The sequence below is a fragment of the Pseudophryne corroboree genome, chromosome 1 (genome assembly GCF_028390025.1).
Source record: "Pseudophryne corroboree isolate aPseCor3 chromosome 1, aPseCor3.hap2, whole genome shotgun sequence".
Lineage (NCBI taxonomy): Eukaryota > Metazoa > Chordata > Amphibia > Anura > Myobatrachidae > Pseudophryne > Pseudophryne corroboree.
In genome coordinates, this window is record NC_086444.1 from 1,055,937,315 (window position 1) to 1,055,961,914 (window position 24,600).

Consider the following 24,600-nt stretch of genomic DNA (forward strand, 5'->3'; position numbering starts at 1 on the left):
CACACGGCAGCCCGCCTGGAGTTTGCCAAAATGCACCTAAGACCAAGAGAAACAAAAGTCTCTGGTCTGATGAGACAAAGATTGAACTCTTTGGCGTGAATGCAAGGCATCACATTTGGAGGAAACCAGGCACCGCTCATCACCATGCCAATATCTTCCCTACAATGAAGCATGGTGGTGGCAGCATCATGCTGTGGGGATGTTTTTCAGCGGCAGGGACTGGGAGACTAGTCAGGATAGAGGGAAAGATGAATGCAGCAATGTACAGATATCAGGATTTTGGTACTTACCGATAAATCCCTTTCTCCGATTCCACAGGGGCCACTGGAGCGTAGTTACAATGGGGAAATAGTAGGCAGTAATTGGGAGCTGGCACTTTAAAATTCTCACACTGTGGCTAGCTCCTCCCCTACTATCTCCCCTCCAAGCCAGTCTACGTAAAACTGTGCCCGAGGAGAGCTGGAATAAACAAACCGTAAGGTAGAGGAGGTTAATGAAGCCCTGTAAACCAGGATAACACAAACCAAACCTGGAACAGAACCTAACATACAACAGGCTAGCCCGAACTCAACAAGCAGTCATATGGTGATCTGCAAAACGTTAAGCAAAAAACAAGGAGGAACAGCGCTGGGCGGGCGTCCAGTGGCCCCTGTGGAATCGGAGAAATGGATTTATCGGTAAGTACCAAAATCCCGATTTCTCCTTCATCCACTAGGGGCCACTGGAGCGTAGTTACAATGGGGACGTCCCAGAGCTCCCAAAACGGGTGGGAGAGCGCTGAGTCCTGTAAAAACCGCTCGGCCAAACTGTAATGCAGAGGCCGCAACAGAGTCAAACTTGTAGAATTTGACAAAACGAATGTCGGTCCGACCAAGTAGCCGCCCGACAAAGTATTCATGGAGACCCCACGGGCAGCCGCCCACGAAGGTTCCACAACGCTCGTAAAGTGCGCTGAAATGGAAAACGGAGGCTCCCGAGCAACCACCAAGAAGACTGTCTGATGGTCAGATGTATCCAACGGCACAGCGTCTGCTGGGACCCCGGCTATTTATTACGGGAGCATCGTACAGAAGAAGGAAGAAAACACTTCGTCGAATAGCCGAAGATCTCTGTAGAGAGAGTCGGCGAGCCCTGACAACCTTCAAAGAGGGACGAAAACACTAGTGTCAGATATATAGGAAAAACGGACATCCCCTCTGGAAGAAACGACCGCTGAGTCTGAAGTTCAGCCGGGGGAGTTGCCAATAGAGTACTCCCTGAAAGAAAACCCGAACTTACGGCCGGCAGGCTAATCTCTTTTGGAAGAAAACCGAAAGGGCAGAGACCTAAATTTCAGGTCAATGTATGTTGAAGCGCAGCCAAGCAAAACTTCCCAGAGAAACCAAAGATGACGGCTGAATGGTAACTGAAAGAAGGAGAAAACCCCTGTTATCCTCCTATGCCCCATAAAGTTTTCCAAAAGTGGCAAAAGCGAGAAGAGGTAACAGACTTCTGACATCGGGGCCCAGTATGCATTACCGAACTAGGGAACTCCTCCCTTCTAAGGTCTCGTGAATAGTCGTGAGGTTAAACGAAACCAGTTTAAGATTGAACAAGGAAAAGGACCCTGTTGAAGTAGACAGACCAGTCGAGGTAGGAGCCAAGGTTCCTCTACTGACAACAGGTGCAGGCTGGAAATGTAAGTCATGCGTGGCCCAACCGGAGCCACCGAGAGGACTAGCGCGCACTCTCCCCTCCTGTGTTACCGAAAGTGAGGTAGAAATAGAAAAGGAGGCAGGATAGACTAACCAGAAACTCCAAGGAGCCCTGAGGGTATCCTCGGCTACTGCCGCCAGAGCTCACGTCTTAAAGAGTCAGTCAGAACGCCCTGAGGGCGATCTGAAATCTCCGCCAACAGCGGACCAGCTGACAAAACTCCGGGGAATGTCCCCTCACCCGGGAGTCTGACCTGGCGGCTTGACCTGGAAAGAAAATTGTTGTCCTCCGCTCAGAGGGGAATGCAGGCGACCACTCATGGCGTCGCAACCTTACTGAAGAAAGAGAGAACCCGGTGCCGAGGAAGGAAAAATCCTGACGGGCCGTGTTGAGAAACGTTTACGAGGAGCATAATTGGATCCGTGTCAAACCAGAAGCTCCTGGATCCTCAGGATATTCAGAAGCCACCTAATCTGCAGAGTGGGATACTAGTAGAAGATTGTCCAAGTAGGGAACAAACGTCACTTCCTGCCCCTGAAAAAGAGTTATTCTGTGATCTTCCTGAACCCTGTGGGAGCGGAAGAGAGACCGAATGGAAAGTACTGGCAGTGAAAATGAGTATCCTGTAATGCGAATCTGAGAAAAGTCCGATGAGGAAACCCAACGGAAATCAGAAAACAAGCATCCCTGAAGACAAGGGACGCGTAAAAACCTCCTTTCTTGTTCAAAACTAGCAATCACAGACTGAAAAGATTCTAAGGCCAGAATAGGCCTGGCCGAGCCATCTAGCTTCGGCCCGTGAAAAGAAAACAAAGGCCTGAGAACTGTCCCGATTCAAATGAAATGTAAAAACAGGGATCAACACCCTTTGCGGTTAGAAGCATATGGAGCGCCGCCTGCAGTATGACTGCTTTTGTCATTGTTGACTGGCCGACCCACGCCGAGGGACCCCGGAGACGGTTTTATTCCAAAACCTAGTCTGTAACCGCCCAAGCCTTCTCAGTCCTCCCAGTAGGACCACCTGCATACGCCTACCCTGGGACCCTCCAGGTGGTAGGAAGGTGTGACCTGTAGTGGGTGTGTTGGATGACCTAAAATCAGACTGGACCGAGGATGCTGAACCTCTGCTTCAGCCTGTTACCATGAGATCCCTTGGTAAAAGGAAAGACCGGTAAAGGTCCGTCTTGAAGCTGGGGCAGCAGTAGGCGAAAGAATAGTGGACTTACCTCCAATGGTTCAAGAAATCATGCAGAAAGTTCCTTCCCCTGAACCCTCTGCCCCGTAGGATTTCATGTTCACCAGTCACTGTCGCAGCCCCAGAGGTCGTCGGGTTGAGACAGCCCCAAGCGAAAATGCAGGTTCCGAGTCTGCAGACCTCAAAAGAGCATAAAGCAGAATCGTGATTCTGATCTGTCCCAAAGTATCAGTTGATCCTGATGCGAATTATCCTGTAGACTAGAGGACAATTGTTCCACAACCTACCTGCTCAGGACACGGTAGAACCCCGCTGCCGTATGTGTGTCTTCGATGGATCCCCGAGCAAGGTTGCCTCAGGGAAACGGCAGCTTGTTGGACCGGCGATACATCGAGGGGTATACCGTGGAGAGGGTCTGATACCCTTTCCTGGCGTCTGCGGGGAAAGGATAGGAAAACAAACATTGTTTGATACCTGAAATTGTGTATTCGTGTGTCTTGCAGGCCGCCTACCGGAGCCTGCCGAGCTCAACCGAAACTGGACCAGTCGCTGTCATTTCGTCATCGGCGTCGAACCCTGATGGACCTGACGTGTCCGCGTTAAAAAAAATTATGGTCAACACATCGGCCACAACCTTAACATTGTCCCTGGCAGTTCCTTTACCTGCAGTATCAGACGAACTGCTGTATAATATACCTGGATATTCTGAGACACTGGTTCAGACTCCACCGAAAACTGACATCATCAGTATCCTGGACATCTCTCACCTTCTTCCAGAGAGGCCTTTCCACCGCCAATCCGTGTAACATGGAAGGTTAGCAAGGTTCTTTTAGAAACCTGGAGAGGGGAAATGACTTACATGGTCTCTGTTAACAGTGACATTACCTGCATAATCTGAGCTGTTCAAACAGGAGCGTCCTGCAGGTGCGTGGAGGGCTAAGCAGATGGCTTCACCTCGTACTTCACTTAAGAGGGAATTCTTTGACTATCCCAGGTGAGACAAACGCAAGGAGAAAAGGTGGGTTAAATAGACACCGTCCTATGTAAGGTCTGCACTATAACGTGTAGTGACCGACACGATTCAAATAAACTTTCTGGAGCAGCGGAGACCTGAACCAGTAGCGCTGCGCTGTGGGACAGGAGTCTTAGCCATGGGCTATAGGAGCTCCCCTAAAGTTTCTTTTTGAGATTGAAACCCTGGTGTTCAGATACCCGCTACTAGCGTACTGAGCCACAGCGCTATTTGTCTGATGCCACACACATTTCCCAAATTACAAATAGCATTAGAACCTAGTGACAGCAAGGAATAATAAAGGGAAGGCAACACCCTGCCCCGTATGTAGTGCCCCCTAATTTAGGTGCACCAGATGTTTCTCGGAGGTTCCGCTGGCTTTTCAAAATGGTGGCCAGCCTGCGAGAAAAGATGGGGGAAAATGTTATGTGGCAAGGTGGGATATTTTGTTATTATAAAACATTGCGGAAGTGGTTTGTTTTATTCCCTATATATTGTAATGTATGTATATATATATATATATATATATATATATATATATATATATATATATATATACACACACACATACATACACACACACACACATACACAGTGAACCCAACAGAGTAGATAAATACTGTCTATGTGAACTTTCTAACAGGGTAGATAAATACCAGGGTAGATAAATACTTGCACCCTAGATTTTAATCATTAATGAGCTGAGCCCCAGCTCCTGCAATAGAGCAGGTTCCTAATGTACAGCCTCTCTGAAATGACTCCCCTGCAGGGAGGAATGGCAGCCAGCATCTGCATGCACAGAAAAAGATACCTTTTAAAAGTAAATATGCTCCTTGAACAGCCAGACAGAGGAAAGGAGCTTGCCGCGGTCCGGGAAACAGAGGACTTGTGCTGCAGCGGTCCGGGGAGCGGAGGACTTGGGCTGCGGCGGCCGGAGAGCGGAGGACTTGTGCTGCAGCGGTCCGGGGAGCAGAGGACTTGTGCTGCAGCGGTCCGGGGTCCGGGGAGCGGAGGACTTGAGCTGCAGCGGTCCGGGGAGCGGAGGACTTGTGCTGCAGCTGCCGGAGAGCGCAGAGCCGCCGTACGGAGCGGGAGTTAGCTCCGCCAAACCCCCCCCCCCCCCCCCGATTCGGCGCCAAGTTTGAAAACCCGCTGCTCTGTACAGTAAGCGGGAAGCGCTTTGTATCCCTCCCGGCCACCTGTATGCTGCGGCCGGGGAGCGGAGCGGGAGTTAGCTCCGCCCCGCCCCCCCTTTAAATATATAACCAACATCTCTGAGATCCGAACCCACGAGAATGTGCTTATTTTTCTGTTAACATGCTGCTTTAGCCCACCGGACTAGAGGAGACACTGCAAATGAAACCCGCAGAAGTGTAAAAATAAGCGGGAAGTGTATCACCCGGCTGCCTTATGCTGCGGCCGGGAGCGGAGAGCGCTGAGCCCGCTTACAGAGCGGGCTGTAGCTCCGCCCCCCACGTAATTTCAAATTCAAAATAATAAGTGCGCCTCTGATACCCGTCAGCTTGTCTCTGACTGGGGAGTATAGGGGGGGTGCACAATTAAATCTGTACAATCATACATCAGTCTGGAGGGGGGGAGATTGTACTCACCGCTGTCCTGATGTAGTCCAGACACGCGCCGCACTCAGCGGTGTTGACTTATACTCTGCTCGACAGAGCGACCCCGACACGCGCCGCACGCAGCGGTGTCCGGTCACTTTTGAGACTTACCGCTGCCGTGCTGCCGGAATCTTCTGCTGGTGGAGCGGCCCCGACACGCGCCGCACGCAGCGGTGTCCGGCCAACTCAGGAGAGCTCAGTGTCTCCCTCAGCCGGGGCCCATCCCGAGCCGCACGCAGCTGCGATGGGACCCCGCCGGCAGCTCCCGCGGTGCAGACTGGCAGTGGCAGAGCTGCCAGTCTGTGTGTGTAAGAAAGAAAATAAAATAATAAATAAAAAATAAAAAATTTCTTCAGCTAAACCCAAGTGAACCAGCTCACCTCGGGCACTAACTAAGACTGGCTTGGAGGGGAGATAGTAGGGGAGGAGCTAGCCACAGTGTGAGAATTTTAAAGTGCCAGCTCCCAATTACTGCCTACTATTTCCCCATTGTAACTACGCTCCAGTGGCCCCTAGTGGATGAAGGAGAAATATCCTGGATGAAAACCTGCTCCAGAGCGCTCTTGACCTCAGACTGGGGCGACGGTTCATCTTTCAGCAGGACAACAATCCTAAGCAAACAGCCAAGATATCAAAGAAGTGGCTTCAGGACAAATCTGTGAATGTCCTTCACTGGCCCAGCCAGAGCCCAGACTTGAATCCGATTGAACATCTCTGGAGAGATCTGAAAATGACTGTGCACAGACGCTTCCCATCCAACCTGATGGAGCTTGAGAGGTGCTGCAAAGAAGAATGGGCGAAACTGCCCAAAGATAGGTGTGCCAAGCTTATGGCATCATATTCAAAAAGACTTGTGGCTGTAATTGCTGCCAAAATGTGCATCAAAGTATTGAGCAAAGGCTGTGAATACTTATGTACATGTGATTTCTTCATTTTTTTCATTTTAAATAAATTTGCAAAAATCTAAAAAAAACAAACAGAAAACACAACACTTTTTTCATGTTATCGTTATGGGGTATTGCGTGTAGAATTTTGAGAGAAAAAATTAATTTATTCCATTTTGGAATAAGGCTGTAACATGACAAAATGGTGAAAAGGTGAAGCGCTGTGAATACTTTCTGGATGCACTGAATCTACAGTTCTCTTAGTCTTCAGCTGTTAGACTATTAAATGTAACTTCTATATGGCATTATAGTGTTATAAAATAACTAGAGATTGGGGTGCAATGAAATACCTACTATTGTTCCATTCTCAGTAAATGCATTCCTACCAACTGTAAGCCAGAGATGGGATAGAGAGAGCAGAGGCTGACGGAGATGTCAGAGAGATAATCTAGAGAAATACGTCCTGGTATTGGTGCAACTCAACAGACATATGCAATCACCCATACTTTAGACTCTGGGGAATAAATTTACAAAATGGGATTTCTATTTAACCAATCAGATTCCAGGTATTATCTTCTAGAAGGTGCTACATAAATGCTATGGGCAGCTATGGGCAACATCCAATCTTAAATAGAACTCCTATCTTAGTAAATTTACCCTTGGGTATTAACAAATACTACACGTACAGTCTATATCCATACCATACCAGTTGCAACATAATGTTATCTTAATCAGTTTAGGAGAAAATAGGATTTTAATTACCTTCCATAGTCCGTAGAGGATGCTGGGGTCCAATTTAGTACCATTATGAACGGGTCCTTTGGGAGCCACTGGCACTTTAAGAGATTAATAGTGTAGGCTGGCCCCTCCCTCTATGCCCCTCCTACCAGACTCTGTCTAGAAACTGTGTCCGAGGAGACGGACATACTTCGAGAGAAGGAAATGCACAGATAGTGGGGAGATTCACACAAGCTCACACAGAACAAAAAGGAAAGCCAAGCTAACCAACTTGGAACAATTCAGCAACGGCTGAACCAAGTAACTATGCAGGAATACGAAGCACTGGGCGGGCGCCCAGCATCCTCTATGGACTACGAGAAAAGGATTTACCGGTAGGTAATTAAAACCCTATTTTCTCTTACGTCCTAGAGGATGCTGGGGTCCAATTTAGTACCATGGGGATGTACTGATCTAGAGAGAAATTGTCTGCTTAGAAGCACGACACCCAATCTTGTTCGGATGATAAAGGACAAATAGAGCGTCCGATTTGCTGTGACGAGAAGTTCTCTTCACATATATCTTCAAAGCCCGCACAACATCCAAGGACTTTGAGCTAATTGAGGTGTCAGTAGCCACTGGCACCACAATAGGCTGGTTGATATGAAAAGGTGACACAACCTTTGGAAGAAATTGCGGACGCATACTGAGCTCAGCTCTATCCTCGTGGAAAATGAAGTAGGGGCTCTTGTGCGACAATGCCCCCAATTCCGACACACGTCTTGCAGATGCCAATGCCAACAGTGTGACCGCCTTCCAAGTAAGAAACTTTACGTTCACCTCCTGTAAAGGTTCGAACCAATCCGATTGCAGGAACTGCAACACCACATTAAGATCTCAAGGCGCCATAGGAGGCACAAAGGGTGGTTGGATGTGCAGAACTCCTGTCAAGAAAGTCTGAACCTCAGGGATAGCAGCCAATTGTTTCTGGAAGAAAATGGAAAAGGCCGAAATCTGGACTTTGATTGAGCCCAAGCATAGGCCCACATCTACACCTGCTTGCAGAAAGAGGAGAAAACGACCCAGTTGAAACTCCACCATAGGAAACTTCTTAGATTCTTACCACCAAGAGACCTACTTTTTCCAAATCCGATGGTAATGTTTAGACGTTACCCCCTTCCTAGCTCAGATCAGAGTAGGAATAATGTTCGGAATGCCCTTCCCAGCTACAGTGGGGCAAAAAAGTATTTGGACAGCCACCGATTGTGCAAGTTGACCCACTTAAAAAGATGAGAGGTCTGTAAGTTCCATCATAGGTACACTTCAACTGTGAGAGACAGAATCTGAAGAAGAAAAAAAAACAAAAAAACAGGAAATCACATTGTATGATTTTTAAACAATTTATTTGTATATTCTTGCAGAAAATAAATATTTGGACAATCAAAAAATTAAACTCAATACTTTGTAATATAACCTCGGTTGGCAATTACAGAGATCAAACGTTTCCTGTAGTTCTTGACCAGGTTTGCACACACTGTAGCAGGTATTTTGGCCCACTCTTCCATGCAGATGTTCTCTAGATCTGTCATGTTTTGGGGCTGTCGCCGGGCAACATGGACTTTCAACTCCCTCCACAGATTTTCTATTGGGTTGAGGTCTGGAGACTGGCTAGGCCACTCCAGGACCTTGAACTGCTTCTTACGGAGCCACTCCTTAGTTGCCCGGGCGGTGTGTTTGGGGTCATTGTCATGCTGGAAGACCCAGCCACGTTTCATCTTCAATGCTCTTACCGAGGGAAGGAGGTTTTTGCCCAAAATCTCACGATACATGGCCCCATTCATCCTCTCCTTAATACAGATCAGTCGTCCTGTCCCCTTTGCAGAAAAGCAGCCCCAAAGCATGATGTTTCCACCCCCATGCTTCACAGTGAGTATGGTGTTCTTGGGAAGCCATTCATCATTCTTCTCCCTCCAAACACGGCGAGTGGAGTTTATACCAAAAAGTTTGATTTTGCTCTCATCTGACCACATTACATTCTCCCAATCCTCCTCTGGATCATCCAGATGGTCACTGGCAAACTTTAGACGGGCCTGGACATGTGCTGGCTTAAGCAGGGGGACCTTTCGGGCGCTGCAGGATTTCAATCCATGATGACGTAGTGTGTTACTAATAGTAACCTTTGTGACTATGGTCCAAGCTCTCTTGAGGTCATTGACCAGGTCCCCCCCGTGTAGTTCTGGGCTGATTCCTCACCGTTCTCAAGATCATTGATACCCCACGAGGTGAGATCTTGCATGGAGCCCCAGGTCGAGGGAGATTGTCAGTGATCTTGTATTTCTTCCATTTTTTAATACTTGCGCCAACAGTTGATCTCTTCTCACCAAGCTGCTTGCCTATTGTCGAGTAGCTCATCCCAGCCTTGTGCAGCTCTACAATTTTGTACCTTGAGTCCTTAGACAGCTCTCTGGTCTTGCCCATGGTGGAGAGGTAGCAGTCTAACGGTTTGAGGGTGTGGACAGGTGTCTTTTATACAGATAACCAGTTCAAACAGGTGCCATTAATACAGGTATCGAGTGGAGAATAGAAGAGCTTCTTAAAGAAGTAGTAACAGGTCTGTGAGAGCCAGAAATCTTGCTGCTTGGTAGGTGTCCAAATATTTAATTTTCACAAGGATATACAAGTAAATTGTTTAAAAATCATACAATGTGATTTCCGGTTTTTGATTTTCAGATTCTGTCTCTCACAGTTGAAGTGTACCTATGATGGAAATTACAGACCTCTCATCTTTTTAAGTGGGTCAACTTGCACAATCGGTGGCTGTCCAAATACTTTTTTGCCCCACTGTAAGATCTGGCGTTAAACCTCCATGCTGTCAAACGTAGCTGCGTGAAGTCTTGATAGGCGAACGGCCCCTGTTGTAGACGGTCCTCATGAAGAGGAAGAGGCCTCGGATCCTCCAGCAGTAATGCCAGAAGATCCGCGTACCAAGCCCTTCTTGGCCAGTGCAGAGCAATGAGGATCGACGGAATTCCTGATCTTTTTATTAGTTTGAGAACCCTAGGGATGAGTGGAAGTGGAGGGAATGCATACACTGACTGGAACACCCACGGAGTCACCAGGGCGTCCACCGTCACTGCTTGTGGGTCTCGTGACCTGGAGCAGTACCTCCGAAGTTTCTTGTTGAAGCAAGAGGCCATCATGTCTATTTGAGGTACACCCCATCAGCTTGTTACCTCTGCGAACACCTCCAGGTGGAGGCCCCATTCTCCTGGATGGAGATCGTGTCTGCTGAGGAAGTCAGCTTCCCAGTTGTCCACTCCCGGAATGAAGATCGCCGCCAGCGCGTGCCTTTCTGCCCAGAGAAGGATTCTTGTTACCTCTGACATTGCAGCTCTGCTCTTCGTTCCACCATGCCTGTTTATGTAGGACACTGCTGTGACATTGTCCGACTGAACCTGAATGGCCCGATCTTGCAGATGATGTGCCACTTGGAGAAGGCCGTTGAATATGGCCCTTAGTTCCAGAATGTTTACTTGAAGGACAGATTCCTGAATTGACCACCTTCCTTGGAAGTTTTCCCCCTGGATGACTGCTCCCCAACCTCTGAGACTTGCATCCGTGGTTAGAAGAATCCAATTCTGAATTCCGAACTTGCGGCCCTCGAGTAGGTGAGAAGTTTGCAGCCACCAGAGGAGTGAAATTTTGAAAGAAACCTTTATGGGAACGCATTGTGCATGATAAAGGTCAGTCCTAGCAACACAACGAGTGAACAACAAAGTTTGACGATCTTTTCATGTGTGTTGTTATACTCTGCATTTTCTTTGAGGATTATCAGGGACATAAGGATTCCAGTCCTATATAGTAGCGCTTGGAGATCGTCCATCAGTATATTTCAGTGACAAACCAACCTCTGGAGTCAAGGAGATCATTTGAGACCTGATCCGGTGAGGCAGGCTGTCCCACTTGGAAAGGATTAACTTCTGCAAGGGCGGGAATGAAATTGAGCGTACTCTACCATGTCGAAAGCCGACACCATGAGGCCTAGTACTTGCATCGCTGAGTGTATCGACACTCTTTGGTGAGAGATGAAGTATCTGATTCTGTCCTGAAGTTTCAGGACCTTCTCTGGAGACAAGAACAAACGTTGGTTGTGTGTCCAGTAATGCCCCCAGGTGCACCATGCTCTGAGCAGGGACCAGTAAGGATTTCTTCCAGTTGATGAGCCATCCGTGGGCTTGCAGGAATTGGACCGTCAGTTCCAGATGATGGAGGAGAACCTCTGGGGAGTTCGCCAGGATCAACAAGTCGTCCAGATACAGCAGGATCCTGATACCCTGATGGCGAGAAGGGCCGTCATAACCACCATGACCTTGGTGAAGATCCAAGGAGCCGTGGTCAGTGCGAAAGGCAAGGCTTGGAACTGATAATGAAGGTTGCCAATAGCAAACCGAAGATATTGCTGATGCGACATGGAAATAGGTATGTGTAGGTAAGCATCCTGTATATCCAGGGATACCATATAGTCCTTGGGTTCCCTAGCCAGTACAATAGAGCGCAGAGTTTCCATACGGAATTTGGACACATTCACAAATTTGTTCAAAGATTTGAGTATAGGTCGGGAGGATCCATTCGGTTTCGGAACTAGAAACAGCGTTGAATAGTATTCCCCTGCCTCTCTGAGACAGAGGCACCGGCACTATCACTCCTGTATCCAGGAGGGATTGGACAACCAAATGTAGAGTTTGTGCTTTTAACGGATCCGAAGGGATAACCGCTGAGCAAAACTGGCGAGGGGGACGTATCTTGAAAGAGATTGCGAACTCGTGAGCGACCACTTTCTGCACCCAGGCGTCCAAAGTGGAATTTAACCATACCTGGGCGAACTGCAGAAGTCTGCCTCCCACCCTAGGGTCCCCCAGGGGGAGGCCCGCCCCATCATGCAGCAGGCTTGTCTGAATTGGAAGCAGGCTGATGGGCGGCCCAAGAATGTTTAGGTTTGGGCTTAGAGGACTTGGAAGTGCGAGCCTGTCTCGGGTATGCCTGACCCTTTGCTTTACCTGGAGGTCGAAAGGAACGAAAAGTAGTACTCTTAGCCTTCGGAACCGAAGGATTAGTACTTGGGAGAAACGCAGTCTTGGCCGACACCAAGTCGGTCACAATTTTGTTCAGCTCATCTCCAAATAGTATATCTCACTTAAAAGGGAGTACCGCCAAGGTCTTCTTAGAGTCCAGGTCCACCGACCAGGACTGTAACCACAGAATCCGGCAAGCCAGGATAGACTTAGCAGATGCCTTGGCCGCCATAATGCCTGCATCAGAGGCTGCCTCCTGAATATAGTGGGAAGCTGCAGTAATATAGGTCAGATATTGTCTGGCAGTGTTAGAAAAATTCAGAGGTAGCTCTTCGTCAATTACTTGAACCCATGCTTCAATGTCTTTTGTAGCCCAAGAGGCTGCCATAGTGGGTCTATGTACAGCACCTGTAAGAGTGTAAATAGACTTCAAGCAACCCTCCACATGCTTATCCATCAGCTACTTCAAAGAAGTGACAGTAGTGACAGGTAGAGTAAATGACACCACAAGACGGGCTACATGTGAGTACACTGGTGGCGGGGTTTCCCACTTGTTACTCAACTCCGCAGAGATATGTTAGCTCGTTATCCTCTTTTTAGACAGGGAAAATTTATTTCCTGGAGAAGACCAGGATTCCTGACATATGTCAATTAAATGGTCAGAATGTGGTAAGACTCTGACGTTTGAACTTATCAAGTTTCTTAGACATATAAAGTGGGTCAATCACATAATCAATCTGAAGAATCAGCATGATTGCCTCCACTAGGTTAGGAACATCAACCTGTGTTGAAGAATCTTCATCAGAAGCAGCAGTATCAGCATCTGATGGATCAGTATATTCCGCATCCGAATCGGAAGAATCATTCGAAATATTAGTGGATGGTGAGGAAGAAATGGCCCGCTTCGATGACCCTTTGGTCCCAGTAGGGCGAAGGTTAGATTTTTGTTTAACCAAGGACTGATTTAATTGCTGTAACTGGGTTGACAGAGTATCCGCCCATGGTGGATTAACTACAGGGACAATATGTGGCTGTAATGGCACAAGAGGTCCCACAGGAGGCGTAAGTGTTGTTACAAGCGTAGTCAGCATATTTAAAAATGCAGCCCAAAGTGGATCTGCCACAGGTGCTGCCCCCCGCACCCAGTTCCTGGACCCTCAGCAGAAATAATTTCCTCAGGTAAATCCGTGGCACCAGCACAGCATGATGCAGGAGTGTCTGCGGATTTCCCGCCCTGTGCAGCAGACATTATTGGGAATGTAGCCTTAGGGCGTATCAGAACAATACAGCCAGACAAACACAATACCTGACAAAAAACCCGTAAGATATGTGACTGCAATTGCAGAGCACAAACAGAAGATTTAAGTGGTATGAGGTGACTGAAACACACAGTGAAAAATACAAAACAGTATATCCTGTGGAACACTATATGGTATACGAGACCCTGACGCACTTAGTTCCCCAGGGTACAGAATATAGTGATAGCAATCCGTGTGATACACAGAATAGAATCCACACAGCAGCTATAGGCACACACAGTCACAGGTACAATGCCGAAATTATTACATATAAACAATAAGACTGCACTGGACTAGTAATACTACATAGAGATATGTATGTATACAGATATAATAATGCACAGTAAACACTGGATGTATATCACAGAATACTTGTACTAAATATTCATATAGCCAATACACTTGTTCTTAACCAACGCTGTCTAAACGACATATAGAATACTTAAGTGCCCTGTAAATGCACAGTGCTGATGAGACAGGCGGCTTTACAGAGGAGACAGTGCCCAGCAGTCCCATGATCAGCGCAGCTCTGTGAAATGGTGCCCAAACGCTGACAGGGAGTGAGAGAGAGAGAGAGATGCAGCTCCAGGACGGGAACAACTGCTGTAGATGGCGCCTGGAGCTGGGGGAGGGGCTACAAGTCAGCGCCTTAAATCTTCTGCTGGACTACACCACTGGGTACTATGAAGTCTATAATAAATGGATTTTAGTAAATCCGACCTGTGTTCCCTGCCCTGGTGGATATAGTAGGGTCCCTGCACGGCCACAGTGTCCACGCCAGCGGTGCGGTCCGTCTCCTGGGACCGCGATTTCGGCGGGTCCCACCTGGGAGACCCTCTTACCTCCTCCCTGAAGTGCGGCCACGTGATCCAGGAGAGCAGCAGCGGTGATGTGTGTCTGATGACCGGAGCGCCTCCGCTGCAAGTACCCGGCAACCAGGGCCCGGGAGTATGCAGCGCCGCTGGGGAGGTGATGGAGCCGCAGCACAGAATGTCAGCATGACATGCCTGTTCTGCGGCCCTTGAAGTCTTCTTTCTTCTTAAAAAGCTCTTATTAGGGCTGCGTAGCGCAGCACCACCTGTTAGCTGCCTGCACTGCAGGCACCAACTTACAAACGGAGCTCCAGTGCCTAGAGGAAGCGGTGCAATGCATCCTGGGAACAGTCAAAGCCTTAGCCTGTTGGTGCCTCGGATCAAGATCCAACTCTACACCCCGATGTTATTCCAGTGTACCCCGCTGCAGAAAGCAGAGGCCCCGTCACATAATGTCAATGTCTAGGCTTCATGATCCCAGTGATATGACCAAGCGTAATGGTAAGAGTGTGCTAGTAGGCATTCTACTTCCTAATTGCCACTGGCCTGGAATCTGTGTGCGGAATAGTCGCCAAGGCTGGACTTTGGGCAGAGCCGGTCACCCCACACATATGGGGCCCCCACAACTGACCCACAATTAGTAACACACTGATGCCAGTGACTGATCCCTCCTAATCCCTACAGCTGACTATCAATGAGTGCCAGTGTGTATGTGCGAACTGTGTGCAGCCAGACTACTGTATGCCACAGCCATCAATGATTCTAATGTGGAAGTACTGCAACCAATAACAGCTTAGCTAGTAGCCACTTTCCTGATGCAGTAACCAATAGGAGAGTGTGGAGCAGTGGCACTGTACGCCCCTGTGCATTCTGCCGAGAGGGAGGGGAGAGATATGATGACCTCACTGTCACCATTCCCAGTGTGTGTGACTGAGGCCTTTGTGTCACTGGGGGGTAGCCAGGAAAGCGGCATACTCACAGTACTGCTTTCATGTACCCTGTACTGCCTGGCGCTGTGACAGACCCTGCCAGTGCTTCACCAACCTGTCACTCTTACCTAGAATGTACAGGGATAGCAAGAGCACCTATCACTCCAGATGTGGGCACTGTGCTTGTGTGACCTCACAACTAAATATAGCCTGTGCCTAACATACTACAATATATCATCCTGCATAGTGGGAAGGTTATATAAATTTTGTATATATATATATCAATTAGTATAAGACTATTGAGTCTTAGCAGAGGGCACTCACCAATCCACATTTAATAGAATTTTATTAGAACATCAGGTCTATGTCGACGTTTCGGCACAAATGGCCTTTCTCAAGACAACCATCCAGGGCAACAGTCCAGCATGTCAAATGTACGCATACTGACACAGCCTGACAGGCCCCCTTATATAGCACAGCACATCAGCCAAATTACCATATCTATAATCTATAATCAGCACTGGTCACTGTTGACAACAGACTCCAATTTAAAGCTACGTGGATCTAAACCACTGATGAATGCTTATCGGAGAGGCCCCAATTTGCGCCAGTTATTGATGCGACCTACTATGCAACCGTCACAACAGCCTACCCATTGGTTAAGATCAGGAAGAACTGGTTGCTTCAAATGCAAGGGGTGCACCACGTGCAATTCTATGATCAGTGGTAAATAGTTTCGACACCCACATAGTGGTGTAAAGATCCCTATTCGCTATAATCTGACATGCACAAGTGCCTTTGTGATCTACTTTGTGACCTGCCCGTGCGGCCTCTATTACATTGGCATGACCAAGAGACCGTTCAGAGATAGAATGGCCAATCACAGATACTCGATTAGATTGGCCATTGAGACAAAGGAGACTGATAAACCGGTGGCAAAACATTTCTTGGAACACAATCACCAAGTCTCAACACTATGGTCATTGACCAAGTTCAAGAACTACAAAAAGGAGAGGATCGGGTGTTGAAATTAAAGAAGCTGGAATCTCGCTGGATTTATAAGCTGGACACTATCGTACCCCGTGGGTTGAATGAACACAATCCCTTCAACTTCTTTATCCAGTAATGATATTCATAAATCCGTGGGAATCAATATTATGATTCCTTGAGACTTTAATGGGAAGTGCACCATAATGTAATCTGATTCAATTTGATTGAATGTATAGGCTATTCTTTTAACCACTGGTGTTTCAACCTTACGTATATCCTGGTAATATGCGCACAGCCGAATACACATCATTTTTATGTATATACTATAGAATTGGTTCTTTTTGGTATCTCTGTATTGGTATATGGACTATGACTGTTTTGATGTACTATTGGTCTCTGACGGGCTCCTTTGTGTGGCTGGGCATATAAAAATTAATTAATATCAATTGGTATTTAATATATACATATAGCGCTTTTGTTAACATATGTTTTCCTTATGGGATTTATACTGGCCGGATAGTGACAGTGAACGCAACGGATATATGACACATCACACTCTGCCCTTGAGATTTTAGAGACTATGTGACAGTTATAAATATATATGGATAGTATTGAGTTGTTAGATCTTGAATGTTACCTTGGGTGGAATTAACAATGTCCGGATCCTACTCTATTTACCTATTACGCTAATACAGTTATGTATATGGTGATGTGTAATGTGAATATACAAGGAACGTATGCCAGTAATATCTACTGTAGCTGTAATCCGATATGGTACCATCTTTAACAAATGCTGGAACGCACTGCGGGTGGAACGCAAATTACGCGCTTCCGCCTAAGATGACGCTGATCACGTACTTCCGCCCACACGATGATGGAACGCAGCCAGAACGGCCGGTGGAGCGCAAGTGAGGCGCTTCCGCCTGTGCCGTAACGATTACTATACTATTGTATGTATATCTAGCAGAGTTGTAAGTACACAATATGGATTGAACGGCTATAGTTGGTATGACTGGGTATATGTACATATTTTGATATTTCAGTGCTAGAAGGATGTGATGTTTTCCTTGTGTCCATGGTCACTTCCGGTCATTTAACAATTAATTATGGTAATTTGGCTGATGTGCTGTGCTATATAAAGGGGGCCTGTCAGGTTGCTGTGTCAGTATGCCTACATTTGACATGCTGGACGGTTGCCCTGGATGGGTGTCTTGAGAAAGGCAATTTGTGCCGAAACGTCGACATAGACCTGATGTTCTAATAAAAATCTACAGAGTACCCTCTGTTAAGACTTAATAGTCTTATACTAATTGATATATGTGAAAACCCTATCAGGCTTTCTTGTTGTGCACCCCACTGATGACAGCTTTACAGATGAGAGTGCGGACATAATACTGAAATATCTATCTAATCTATCTATCTATCCAAAATGATCACTTTGATCTTTTTATTAATAGGGGCCACAACACATTTGCTGCCAAGGGGCCCTAATCCACCCCTGGAACCACTTACCTACTTGTGACGTTTCTTCTTTTACAACGGTCATGGTCACATTTTCTCTGGAAGACAAGGGCTGTTCAGCTCCCTCCGAGTCAGAAGGGTGGTCTATAGATAATAATATGTTCAATCATTAATAAGCTATTTCACTAGTATTGTATACATTCATTGTCCTTTATTTATATAGCACATGCATAGTGCACAGTGCTTTACAAAGAATCATTTCTAGCTGTCCCATTAGAGCTTGCAATATTTCTCGACTACATACAAAATAGGGTTAATACAGTTTTCGGAGTGTGGAAGGAAACAGATGCAAATACTGTTCATCAAGGCCCTATTTGTTTGGAGTTTATATGTTATCCCCATGTTTGAGTGGGTTTCCCCCAAGTTCTGCGGTTTCCTCTCATAATCCAAAAACACCCTGGTAGGTTATTTGGTTTCTGACAAAAAAAAAAAATGAACCCTAGTGTATACGAGTATGTTTGTACATGTGGTAGGGAATATAGGTTGGAAGTTCCACTGGGGCAGGGACTGATGTGAATGTCCAAATATTCTCTGTAATACCCCTTTCACACCGCACAAATAACCCGGTATCAACCCGGCATATTGCCGGGTCGGCGTGCGGTGTGAAAGGGGCATAGCCGAAATCGCAGGTCGCCTGAGCCGGCAATTCAACCCAGGAATAAAGCAGTGTTATACCCGGGTTGAATACCGGGTCAGTGGCTGCGTAAACGGGCTCCCGGGTCAATGCGTCCCGGGACCCATTTACTACAGCAGGGAGAGGCGGCGCGGAGATGATCTCATCTCCCAGCGCCGCCTCCACCTCCGCCCCCGCCGCCACACCCCTTGCTATGACAACCCGCCCGGCATATTGCAAGGTTGGGGGAAGCCTGCATCAGCTGCTAATGCCGGATCCCACCCGGGAAGGACCCGTTTCCAATTCCTGGGTGGGATCCGGCATTGGCAGTGTGAATGGGGTATTAAGCACCAGGGAATATACGTGTGCTATATAAATAACAATTATTAAATAATAAATCAATTAGTATATATAATGCGCTCACTACTGGACTCTCTCCAGAATGAAGAAAGGAAACAGAGGAAACTTTTCTTTACAGGAGGTAACCAATAGTTTTTCACAGTATAATAAAGATACCACACAGATTAAGAATGTACTTTAGGGGGCGTGGCCTGGCAATGGAGGAGAGCATCGCAGCTTCTCAAGGCTCCTGCTTTAACATCTCCCCTGCCCTCCTTGCTGCCCAGACCCGCTCCTTTCCACTATCCTGCTCCCTCAAGCCCCTTCATAACCCCTCCATGTCATTGCTGGCCTGAGCCGCGGAATCGGGGAGCGCCGTAGATGCTCCCGCGGATTGCGGCATGGCCCCCACGCCGAAGCCAGGACCTCGATTTTGAAGCTGACCCGCCGGCCCCCGGACACGCTATGCCCGCATCACTCAGCCTACCTACAATCCTCGCGGCGCTTCTGGGCGGCCTTGCTGGGACGGACACGCGGCGCTGCACATCACACCCTGTGGCCGCTTGACTCCGGGTCCGGGAGCCGCCGTGGGGGAGGCCTGGCCCTCACCTCGTCGCTGGAGCTGTGATGAAGGCGCCCGCCCGCTGCACCGCGGGACGGACTGTTGCGGCGAGCGAGTGCCCGATGCCTCCCTAACACGGGGAACAGTCTCACAGCCGCCGGCCCAGCAGTAGGTACCTCACTCCCGCTGCCGGAGGAGACTTTCCCGCCCGCGGCCTTCAGCCTACCGCGATCCAACCGGCCCTCCAGATAAACGGCTACCTCCATCTTGCAGCACCTGGCTCCCCACTCCTCACGGCTCTCCTGGGAGTCCTCCTACAGCCCTTCGCAGCATTCCCTCCCTCATCTGTATCCCAGCAGTAGTATACCGGGTGACCGCCATAAAGGGGGCCTGGAACGTCCCTGCAACCGGGATCTCCTCTATGCCTCCGCTCCGCTGGGCCGCGGGACGGGCCCTGGCAGTGGGGTCTGTGCTCACCCCGGCATCCAACGCAACATGCTGCCGCTATCTGTGCGGAGAAAGCCCAGCTGTCACCCCACTTGTCCTGACTTACCTACACAACTCGGGGCTGCTATTGACGCTATCCTGCTGACCCTTTGGTTATATCTGATTTTATTAGCCAGCCAGCCTCTTTCATCTATTCAATACCCGCTGGGCCTGGAGACGACCCTCGATTCCTGCTGGATGCGGACACTCTTTGCCCCTCTACTGTATTATTCCGCAATCACTCTCTTCATTCCTCCCCCGTATGCCTGCATACCTCGAAAATTCGGGTGGGAACACGCTGTACCTAACATCATCTATACTCCCGGCTGGGGGAACCTCACACCTCTCTCACTTTCCGAGGGACGTGACCAAAATGTGTTTACTTTGAATACGTATGCCTTGTAAGTGAGAACCGTTATATTCTTTACTATTCGAGCTCTCTGTGCCTCAAAACTTGCCCTCATAAACTACCCCTGCATGGAAAAGTTCCTGATACCTCTTCCCGTAATGTCCACAGGCACTACTCAGCATTCCCGAGAGGACACTCCCTGTGGCGATTCATCTGACTCCGACCACTCACTCACTATCTCAGCGTTCTCGCAAATCACGACCACCTGTGAAACAACCTAAGACGAAACACAAGGACCTGCTAGCGGTCTTAGGGCCACTCCTCGACGAAAAGTTGGCAGGCATCAAGGAAGCCATAGAATCCTCCTCGACCCTGCTCAGTCAACACTCCACTCGCCTGGACGAAGCGGAGCAGAGGATATCAACCCTAGAAGACAACTTGGAGGAGGCGCAACGCTCTCTACAGGCCAAACAATTAGAGGTCTCTGACCTCTCAGAGAAGCTAGGTGACCTCGAAAATTGCAGCAGACGTAATAACCTAAGGGTCATAGGCATCCCAGAGTCGATAAAAGGTCATGAGCTCCTGGATCTCCTTCATCGGGCATTCCAGAGCAACTTTCTATGGATCTAAAAGGAATCCCCCTCGCCATCGAAAGAGTCCATAGATTGGGGCCTGAGCGCAGGAATTCTTCTGGGCGCCCTCGCCCGGTCATAATGAGGATCCTGAATTATGCGGACAAATCGAGACTTCTTGACCGTTACCGCAAGGCTGGTAGCCCCTCAATCAATGGTGACCGTCTCCTCATCTTTCAGGACTTTTCTGCGCTGGTGGCTGCGAGACGCAGAGAGTTTGCTCCTATCTGCAAGCATCTATTTGAAGCAAAGATCAGATTCTCCCTCCTTTACCCGGCTCGCCTCAGGGTCTTCGAGGATGGCAAGCCGCGGGTCTTTGATGATCCTGGGGAGGCCGGGCAGCATTTCTCTCTTGCCAACAGATGAATGATGCCTGATCCTGTCTGCTTTTGACTTTCTACCACCCGAGCCTGACCACGGGTCTCACTTACGAACTGCCTTGAGTGTAACCATTACATACTCGAGATTTGTTTTTTTAAATCTTTTTCTTGTTATTCCTTGTTGTCTCTGTTTATGTTTATAAGTTTTGTTACATTTATCTGCCTAGGCCGGGGCCCCTACCCTCCATTGGGGAAACCCTCCCCCGCTCGCTGGGACGGGGTGGGACCCTACTTTACCTTTCACATTTTTCTGCTAATGTTTTGCCTGGTAGGGGTGGGTTGATATGTCCTCTGACGCCCACCCACTATCTCATGTAGACGGAGTCCCAGATGCCACATCACTCCGAATAGTCTCTTGGAACGTGGAGGGCCTAAATCACCCGGTCAAACGAAAGAAGGTGGTATCCCACCTGAAATGCATGTCCCCCCATATCGTCTTCCTTCAGGAGACGCACTGGTTGGACGACCCTAGACATACAGTCTCCGATCCATGGAGCACGTAGGGTATCTCGTCTCCGTATCATTCCAAATCTAGGGGGGTAGCGATATTAATACATACCAATCTACAATGCTCTATACTGAGAAAACTTTGTGATCCTGGGGGTAGATTCTTACTATTAGACATCACTGTCAATAACACTGTTTATACCCTTCTTAATATTTATGCACCCAAAGTTTCACCTGACTCCTTTTTTGCAGATCTCCTAACGACCTTCCTCAATTGGGTAGTACAAACCTGATTATCAGTGGGGACTTCAATTTGGTAGCTGACCCATCCATGGATAGATCCGGGGTAAGTACCTCCTCTAACACACCCCATGCTCTGCTACTTTCCTCCTTTTGCACACAATTGGACCTATTAGATCCCTGGCGCATCCTCCATCCCACTCTGAAAGACTTCACTTTTTATTCCCATCCTCATTCCTCTCACTCTAGAATTGATTACATTTTTACCACCACTGGCCTTCTCCCCAAGGTTATCCACACCTCCATTGAGAATATCATTATTTCTGACCATGCCCCGATTTCTCTCCACATCCAATTAACTCTGCCTCCACGTAATAATCCTAGGTGGTGCTTCCCTGCTTATCTACGCCACTCCACTGATTTCCTCTTACATTTAAAGCAATCCTGGCTTACCTACAACTTAGATAATAGCGATCAGTGCTCGGACTCGACAATATTCTGGGGCGCAGCCAAGGCAGTCCTCCGAGGACACGTAATGTCTTATACTCATTTCAAACGGAAGAAGTTTACTTCCCAATTGCAGACCCTAAGTGCCACTCTTACCTCAGCGTATCAGAGGTATACCCAACACGATACCCCCGCACACAAAGAGGCCTATCTCTCTGCCAAAATCATCTACGATACGTTCCTCACGGAGCAAGCCCAATTAGCATACGATTATCAACGGAACAGATTTCATAGATGGGGCAATAAATCGGGCAAATTGTTGGCCAATCTAATCAAGGGCCCTAAATCTCGCACATGGGTGAACGCAGTCAATAGCTATGGCACGTTAACTACTGATCCCGAAACTATTTGCACCGAATTTAGAAATTTCTACCAATCTCTATATGCCAAGGGTCCTGATGATTCAGAAGCGAACCACTCCTTTTTGGAGAAAGCTTCCCTCCCGGTATTGACCCAGGAGGAGAGAGATTCCCTAGAATCCCCGATCACGGTTGAGGAGGTGATTGATATTATTAAAACTTTACCAAACAACAAAAGCCCTGGCCCAGATGGTTTTGGCGCAGAGTTTTATAAAATGCTCCGTGACAAGCTGGCTCCCACCCTAACATCTCTTTACAACCACATTCTTACCTCTAAACACACTCCAATTAGATTCAACGAAGCCACTATTATAGTTCTAGCAAAACCTGATAAGGATCCTTCCTTACCCAGCTCATATAGACCGATCTCCTTGCTCAACCAGGATTTCAAAATTCTCACAAAGCTTATGGGCAACAGGCTACAGCCTTGCCTTTCTTGTGTTGTGTCACCTGCGCAGATGGGCTTTATTAAAAATAGACAATCTGTTCAAGGTATTAGAACTGCCCTGGCAGCCATCACCCACTCACAATCTCACAGATAACATACTGATAAACCTTGCTGCGGAAAAGGCTTTTGACAAGATTGCTTGGCCCCACTTGACTAGAGTCTTGCTCCATCAACGATTTGGCGAGAATTTCCGTGGCCTTATCGATTCCCTTTATAATCACCCTGCTGCGCAGGTGGTAGTTAATAATTTTCCTTCACCTCCTTTCGTCCTCGAAAGGGGAACTAGACAGGGATACCCTCTCTCCCCCCTTCTTTTCAACCTGGCTTTAGAACCCTTTTTACGATACATCCTGAACTTATCTACCTTCCGGGGTATTAAGATAGGCAATAGAGAGGTTAAACTGATGGCATTTGCAGATGATATCCTTTTTCTCACCTCCAATCCGAGACACTCCATTCCGGCATTGCAGGATGCTATTGAACGTTTCTCCTACTTTGCTGGCTTCTCCATCAATTATGACAAATCAGAGGCTTTAGCCATATTTCCTCAAGTCACCATGGGTTGGGACACTCCTTTTCCATTTCGCTGTTACATATTACATATCTTGGGATTCTTCTTCCTTCTGACCCCACCCGTCTCTACTTTGACAATATACGCCCTGTTCTTGTCAAAATTCAGACTGAACCAACGCTCTGGCAAACACTACCCCTCAACTTAATGGGACGCTGCAACCTAGTTAAAATGGCTAGCTTTCCCAAACTGCTCTATGTCCTCCAGATGGTTCCGATTATGCTTTCAAAATCTGACTTATCTTCCCTTAACTCATCTCCAAATTTATTTGGGCCAATAAACGTCCCAGAATAAGCTTTTTCAAATTGTCCCAGACGGTAGAGAAAGGGGTTATGAATCTGCCGGACATAGAGCAGTACAATAGAGCATGCCTTTTACGTTTCGCCATGGACTGGCTTAGAGGTACTTCAGTCTTTACCGACTTGATGATCGACTCCCAACTCTGTGCCCCTCTATCCTTAAACTTTCTTCTCCACGCGACTAGATCCAAAATGTTATCCCTACACATTGACAACCCACTTTTGACTTCTACCATAATAGCATGGCGGCTGTCTAGAAAATCCCTGCAGCTACAATACACCTACTCATTATTTTTGCCTTTGGTCGGTAATCTGCAGTTTCAGAATGGTAAAGCCTCTTTTCCCTTCACCGCTTGGCACGCGGCTGGAATTGTGCAGATAGCTGACCTTCTGGACTCAGGGAGGAAGTTACTCTCCTTCGCTGATGTACTGACTAAATTCAACATCAACCCTCACCACATATTCTTCTTCTTTCAGGCCTCGCATTACATACAATCAGTCCTCTCACACTTATACCCGTCAGACTTTACTAATTCCCTAGACACGCTCCTGCGCTCTGGGACGTATTCCATCTCAACCATTTACGCCCGCATACGGTCCTCCCAAATTCCTGCAATGTCTCCT

General features: G+C 47.8%; 1 protein-coding gene across 8 annotated transcripts in view; it reads right to left on the reverse strand.

Annotated features, from left to right (window-relative positions):
* Positions 1 to 24,600, reverse strand: part of PAICS (phosphoribosylaminoimidazole carboxylase and phosphoribosylaminoimidazolesuccinocarboxamide synthase) — a 124,576-nt gene that overhangs the window by 45,157 nt on the left and 54,819 nt on the right. For 7 of the 8 annotated variants that reach the window (XM_063920874.1, XM_063920873.1, XM_063920876.1 and 4 more), the window contains one exon: positions 17,736 to 17,828. The exons of the other annotated variant lie outside the window; for it this stretch is intronic. In XM_063920874.1, the coding sequence (XP_063776944.1) occupies positions 17,736 to 17,828 (93 nt within the window). The remainder of the gene's footprint in view (positions 1 to 17,735; positions 17,829 to 24,600) is intronic. 8 annotated transcript variants of the gene reach the window in all.